Source organism: Notechis scutatus, chromosome 13 (genome assembly GCF_049901735.1).
Source record: "Notechis scutatus isolate UNSWTSFEM ecotype Mainland chromosome 13, rNotScu1.2, whole genome shotgun sequence".
Lineage (NCBI taxonomy): Eukaryota > Metazoa > Chordata > Lepidosauria > Squamata > Elapidae > Notechis > Notechis scutatus.
Window position 1 is genome coordinate 334,142 of NC_142021.1, and position 7,115 is coordinate 341,256.

Sequence of the window (7,115 nt, forward strand, 5' to 3'; positions counted from 1 at the left end):
GTCGCGCCGTTCTTCCGCGATCCCGGATCGTTCCTTCCCCGGGACGGGCGCTTTGGGCTGCCCTGAAGCCGCCCCTTTTCCCCTCCGCGCCGCTCCCCTTTCCCAGCCGGCTGCCTGGCTGACGTTCCCGGGAAAAGCTCAGCCGCGGCCGGAGGCCGGCAGGACCACAAGAGCCTCCCGGCGGCCAGGCGGGCTCAGCCCCGGCCCAGCAGAGGGCTGCTCGGCCGGCCGCCGCTCCAGAGAGGCCCGCCGGGGGCGGGCCGTCTTCCTCCTCCTCCTCCGTGCGCGTGACGTCTCTCGGCGCCGGCCGGGCAGCGGGAGGAGGGAAGCCGCCCGGGGCTGCCTGCGCTCTCCCTGGCCGAAGAGGACTCCGCCGCCGGCGCCGTTCGAGCGGTGAGTACCCCCGGCGCCGAGCCCCGGGCCCGGCTCTGCCACCTGGCGCCCTCCGGAGCCCCGCTTCTTCCCGGACAAGGGCCGGGAGACGCTTTGTCCCGAGCCCGCGAGTGAGCCGCTCTGCTCGTTGGGATGCTCTCGGCCGGTTCCCCGCTGGGCCTCGGATGCCTCCCCGGCACAGCTGGCTTCGCCCCCACCGCCCGCGAAAGCCGCTTGGAAAGCCGCTTCCTCTGCCTGGAAGGGACCCAAGGGCCAGGGATGCGGGGCTCCTGACTGGCGGCTTCCTAGGGGAGGGTCCGCCCAATCTCCCTGTCCGCCATCCGGCAGGGCCTGGGTCGCTGAAACGGAGAGCTCCAGAACCTGCTTTGGGGCATCGGAATGGAGCCGCCCTTCAGCCCGCCCGCATCCCAGCTGAGTTCAGGGGGAGATTTGGCCTTGTGGGGCTTGGAGAGTTGGGAGTCAGGTGCCCCACTCTTCTCTGGTGCCACCCCCTGGTCAGCATAGCAGACCCCGGGAGTTGCTTTGCCTCTGGGCAACTGGGGGGCACCTGCTGTCCCCCCCATTGCTGGAAAATCCCATTTGCACCAAAACAGCCCAACTGGACAGTCTCTCCTTCCTCCACCTTCTCTCTTTCCTCTGTTTGTCTGTGTATTGCTCTCTGTGTGTGTGCATGTGTGTGCGCGCACTCATGAATGTAACTGGCCCTAAGCTGCTTTTGAACAGCCTACATAAGACCCACATGGAACGGTTTATTGCTGCAGCACTGTTGGAGAAAAATGACGCACAACCTTGAAGGAAAAATACGTTTATTTGGTGCCTAGAAACATTTTTGTCCTTTATAATAGGTCAAAAAGTTGCCCAAGGCCTGCAATGGAGCCCTACTAGAGATGGGCTTCGGCCCCAGCTCTTGGGGGGGGCTTCAGTTCTCCTGGAGTCAGTGAGACCCGGCCACAGATGCTAAGATGCAGAAGTGGCTGCCCAGGCTTTGGCCCCTTTTCTGCACCTCTGAAAGCCGCCGTTTGCAGGAGAAGTGATCTGTTTAGGGAACGCTGAGTCAAACTGGAGCCCAAAGCCCACAAGTGTGGTTTCGTAAGTGGCACAGGAAACTAATTTTATCTCTTCCTCAACTGCTCCAGGCCTGTAGCTCTTGATTTCCTGTTGCAGGCAGAGGGAGCACATTGTTTTCAAGACATCCTCCTTCTTGCCTCTTCTCCTCGGGGTGGGGGGGGCTCTCCAGGGGGGCCACCCAGCTCCTCCTGAGCCCCTTTCCACCCTTCAAAAGGGCCAAGGGTGGAGGGCAGGACAGCATCTCTTTGCCTCCTTGAGCTCTCCTTCCCTCCCCTGGATGGGAAGCTTTTCAGTGGAACCCCACCCCCACCCACCCCCACCCCCGTCCTGTTCAAGGGCAGCAGGAGCTCTTAGTACCTGGGATCCACTGGGCAGGCAGCTCCCTCCCACCTCAGGCTGTGCTTTTCCCACCTGCCCATAGTTTAGGCGTTTGCCTTCATTTTGCAAGGCTTGGAACAAGAGACCCGACCCCACCCCAGACTACCTCCAGGCTTGGATGGGGGGTGCTCTGGAGCCCACATTTCAAAATATGTTCTCCCCCATCCGCACCAGTCTTTGACGTCCTTCCAGCACTTAAGGAGCAAGCTGGAAATGCCCTCCTTGACACCCCAAGAGCTCCCTGGGGCTTTTTGGCAGATGTGGGTGGCTGAGCAACCACCGGCCTGAATCACAGCGGTGCAGCTGGCTGGCTGTGTGGCTCACAGTCCCTTAGCAACCGGCTGGTTGGTTCTAGAATCCTAGTGGGTTTCCGGCCAGTTGTAAATCCATGAGGGGAGCCTCTCCTTTTGCTGGAACTGTGGGGCGTCCTGGTGGGCTTTGCTGCAGTGGGGGACACCACCCCCTGGGCTGAGCTGCTCCTGAGTCGCCCGATGAAGGCCGCCTGCCCACCCACCAAGGGCCAAAGTTGGTGGCCTTTGCAGGACGAGCTGCTCCTTCCCGGCTTCTCCTGCCAGAAGTGCTGGGTGAGGTGGATGGGAGGGCCGCATCCTGGTAGGAGGCAGTTTCCAAAGGTTTCTTGTTTTGTGGGCAGAGCCCGTCCGGCCACTACAGGTGGCACGTGCCGTGCAGGCCTTCAGGAAACTGGTGCTGCTCTTGAGGGGTGCCATGCAGGTCCCAGGCTGGTAGCAGTGCCAGCCTGGCCTGATCCTCCTTGCTTGGTTTTGGCTGTCTTCCCTGGACAGCCTTTGCGGAGGGGTGCACTTTCCACTTAGGCTTATCCCAGGGAAGACAAGCCGGACTTTCAGGCAGCTGGTCTGAGTCCCAGAAATGGCGGTCTGAGGAGCCAAAACAATCTTTGGATGCAGTTGCTCCATGTTAGAATTCGACCAATAAACCGACTTCTTCCCACCCTTCTACTGTTTCAATATACTCCCACTTCAATGGTCTGCAACTCCTGGGGAGCATATGCATGCTGGTGTATTGCTTGATTCCTTAAAATGTTGCAAGGTGGTGCTAATGCTTTGACCCAGAAGCCTCTGATCTGACTCTGTCGGGCATGTTCGTCCGGCCACTGGGCAAACCTAAGAAAAACCTCTGCCCCTTCAACGCCCCTCCCCCTTTGGGCTGAACAGAAGAGCCCCTTGGATTCTGTTTACCTAATGCAGCAAATGAACGAGCAGCTTCTTCTCCAGGAACGATCGTCTCGATCTTGATTGTGCAACCTTGTATCTAGGCCACCCAACGTGTGTGCGCATTGTGTGTGTACCTGGCCTTGATAAGGGGGAGGTGTCTCTCTGGGGCTCCCCAGCTGCCTGGCTTGGTGGAGCATGGCCGCCTGTCTGTTGTCGTGGCAACAGGCTCAGTCTTTGTCCCCGAAACAGGCTGCTGCTGCGTTGACACTCCTCCAGCTCGCTCTGGAACGCAGCTTTAAGCCCAGCTGATCCCCACGGGGCAACCAGCGGCACCAGGTGCAGCTTCTGCCCAGGAGGAAGCTGTCCGGGGCCACTGCAGGAGGCAGGAGGGACCCGAGCCAGGGAGCTCTGCTGTGGGATGCGGCCCCTGCAAAGCATCTGGCTGACTGTGCTTTCCTTCCCCAGGCTGGATTTCCCCAATTTGGGGGCTGTTTGGCGGAGCAGGAGCAACGAACGAGCAGGAAAATGACCTCCGCCAGCGAAGGTGAGCCCCTTTTCACCATAATCGACTCCCCAGACATCTCTCAGCCGTGGTGGATGAATATTTGATGGCCCTGCTTGCAATCCCCCCCCCCACCCTCCACTCTGGCCCATGTTTTGTGCCATTAATATTTGATCACCTTCCAAAGCTGCAAGACAGAGGTAAAAGCCTGGAGGCCGATTGGCATGGAAGATCAGCAGCAAGGGAAGGAGAGCAGGTGGAAGCTTAGTGAAATTGGGTGGAACACCCTTGCTGTGTTGGTCCTGAGGCTGGGATCTTGGGCTGCCCTCCCCAGCAATTGCAGTATGGACCGCCCCACCCCAGCCGTCCTGGCACGAGATCCTTTTCAAGGAAGCCTTGCTGAAAAGCTGCTCGGGGGGCGTCAAGACAGTGGTGCTCCACATGCACTCCTTCATGGAAGCAGGAACGGGGGGCCCTTCCTGCCAAAAGGGGGGCCAGATGAAGAAAGACCCCCTGTGACCTAAGGGACTTTCCACTGTTGTCCCTGCAGCATCCAGATGTTGAAGGTGGTGTGTCCCATGTGGAGGAGGCGAGGATGCGGCTGACCGTGAGACGAGTGCTGATGGGGGTGGGCTTCGCCATCGCCCTGATGGTCTCCGTCCACCTGGGCCAGCAGATGCTGCAGTGCCAGCAGATGCTGGGCCAGGGCCTCAGCTGGTCCCTGATGCGTCCCGAGAGGGAGGAGCTGGTGATGCTGGACTCCAACCGGGTCGAGTATCGCTACAGTAAGGAGATGCCGCTCATCTTCATCGGAGGGGTTCCCCGGAGCGGGACCACCCTGATGCGAGTAATGCTGGACGCGCACCCAGAGGTGCGCTGCGGGGAAGAGACGCGCATCATCCCGCGGGTGCTGGCCATGCGCCAAGCCTGGTCCCGATCCGGGCGGGAAAAGATGCGCCTGAACGAAGCCGGGGTAACGGACCAGGTCCTGGATGCGGCCATGCAGGCCTTCATTCTGGAGGTGATCGCCAAGCACGGGGAGCCGGCCCGCTACCTCTGCAACAAGGACCCCTTCACACTCAAGTCCTCCATTTACCTCTCCCACCTCTTCCCCAACTCCAAGTTCCTGCTGATGGTGCGCGACGGGCGGGCCTCCGTCCACTCCATGATCACCAGGAAGGTGACCATTGCCGGCTTCGACCTGCGGAGCTACCGGGATTGCCTGGCCAAGTGGAACAAAGCGATCGAGGTGATGTACTCCCAGTGCCTGGCCATCGGGCGGCTGCGCTGCCTCCCTGTCTACTACGAGCAGCTGGTCCTGCACCCCCAGAAATCCATGCGGGCCATCATGGACTTCCTGGACATTGCCTGGAGCGACACCGTCCTGCACCACGAGGAGCTTATTGGGAAGCCAGGCGGGGTCTCCCTGTCCAAGTGAGGGGCCAGTCGGGGATCACCCCACGATCGGGTTGGGGCCGGTTGAATTCAGGGCCTGGAATTCCCTTGAGGGTCAGGGTGCTCGACTAGGCCCCCCCAGTTTTCAGGCAGGAGGGGAGCCAGTTCTGCAGTTAAACCTCCCAAGTTCTTTCAGATTTCACTTGCAAGTCCTCAGGCTGGACTTGATCTGAAGGAAAGCCAAGGGCCACATGCACACACACCTTTCTGCTCTGCACAGGATCGAGCGATCCACGGACCAGGTGATCAAGCCTGTGAACATGGAGGCCTTGACCAAGTGGCTGGGACACATTCCGGAGGACGTGGTGCAGGACATGGCTCAGATTGCCCCCATGCTGGCCAGGCTGGGCTATGACCCCTATGCAAACCCTCCCAACTACGGCAGCCCGGACCCCCTGGTGATCAACAACACCCACCGGGTGAGTGCCGCAGAGTCCCTGGCCTGGTTGGCGCCTTCATCCCTTTGGGTGGATTTTTATAAACCCCTCCCTGCCAACCACTCCTCCCGGCTCAACTAGGGAAGCCGGCGTTATTCTCGCTGAAAGGGGGATGGGGAGGCCCACCTGTTCGACATTGAGGTGCCGATCGCCTCGCTGAGCGAAGGGCTGCAGGGCCCAATTCTGCCAACACAGCTGACTCTGTGCTCCTCTTTGCCAGGTCCTGAACGGGGAATTCAAAACACCCGCCAATCTGAAAGGGCACCTTCAGGTCAGTTTCTCCACCTCCGTCCTCCTCTTCTCCCAGGCTGCAGAAATGCTCCTAATTCAGCAAGGCATAATTCCCTGGGGTCTATCAGCATCCCCTCCCCAAATAACTTCTCATTCTGGTGCTGGATAATTTTCAAGGGAAAAGATAAGGAGGATGCCCAAATAGGCACGTTCCCACCTTTGAAATGCCCCATTGAGAGGATCCTGCCAGGCAATGCCATCTTCTCTGACTGTTGCGAAGGCATCTCCTCAGAGGCATAATCCCTACAGTTTAAATCACTTTGAGATTTGTTTGATACATGGATTTCCTACAGCCAGGAATTCAATAGTGTGCATCCCTTAAATTATTTTGAATAATTTTGTTCCTATCTGGACCTGTTTGGAAAGCTAGAAACCTGAAACAACCGATGCAAAAATGAAACTGCCCAGTTCAGAAGCCGCTGACCTTTCCTTTCTGTTTGGTCTTTGCAGGGGACTCTGAATACGACTGCTTTTCACTGACCAACTCAAACAATTTCCAGGTACATCTTGCTGTGTCCCAGAAGATCTTGTCTCCCAACTCAGGTGGAGCTGTACAGAAACCTTCTCGATGCTGGGAGGGTGGCATCCTCCTCTCAGCCCTGAATTCCCACCAAACCCTGGTTTAGCTCGCTTGAAGACTGCCTTGACGTTCCCCAGGAGTAATTCTGCTTTCTTGGTTTCATTTAGGTGCAAATTGCTTCCCCTTTTTCTGAAGAGGAGAAAGTTTGCAAACAGTGACAGTGGAAATCTGTTATCCAAGCATATTGCTTGCTACTGATATTGCCAAATCAATGCTATCTATGACATACTTTTCATTTTGCCATTAATTTGTCAAGTTTGGACTTTCCAGTTTCCGGAAAGAAGTCATGTACCAAGTTTGGATATTGCTCTGCCGTCATAAAAAGGGAACCATAAAGAATATTGGAGAAGATTTTACACTTGTCTGCGGAACAAGTTTTTCTGGCTCTGTGTAAAACCATCTTGTAATTTTTGTTCCCTAATTTGCAGACCTTAAGTAGCCCTCTTTGTATATCCTCTTTAGAGCGCTTTCAGCCTTACTGGCACTTGTTTCCTTTCTCTCTTCTCAGTAATTCACCAAATTAAAGAGATTTATTTATTAATTCTGAAATATATGAGATTGCTTCTTTCAGATTCTGTTCTTGTGAAAGAATAGTTAAACCCAGTTTTAACCGAGTTAATTACTTTTAAAATTGTAACTATTTGATAGTCCCTAGGATTGGAATGTTCCTATCGTTTTTTTGGCCTGCAGTTACAGAATCTCTTTGCATCCCAAGTGGGGTGGAATTGCAGATGCCAAAATCTCAGCCAGCAAATGCTGCTTTGTTCAGTCATGCTCGGAAGAGGGCCCTCCAACGATCAAGCGGGTGGCTGAGGAAG

General features: G+C 56.7%; 1 protein-coding gene across 1 annotated transcript; it reads left to right on the forward strand.

Annotated features, from left to right (window-relative positions):
* The first annotated feature begins 231 nt into the window (after window positions 1–231).
* TPST2 (tyrosylprotein sulfotransferase 2) lies at window positions 232–6,838 on the forward strand. Its single transcript, XM_026685491.2, has 7 exons — window positions 232–393; window positions 3,498–3,576; window positions 4,085–4,968; window positions 5,210–5,408; window positions 5,647–5,697; window positions 6,168–6,217; window positions 6,405–6,838. The coding sequence occupies exons 3-6, from the start codon at window positions 4,130–4,132 to the stop codon at window positions 6,195–6,197; spliced, it is 1,119 nt and encodes a 372-aa protein (XP_026541276.1). The 5' UTR covers window positions 232–393; window positions 3,498–3,576; window positions 4,085–4,129; the 3' UTR covers window positions 6,198–6,217; window positions 6,405–6,838.
* The last annotated feature ends 277 nt before the right edge of the window (window positions 6,839–7,115 follow it).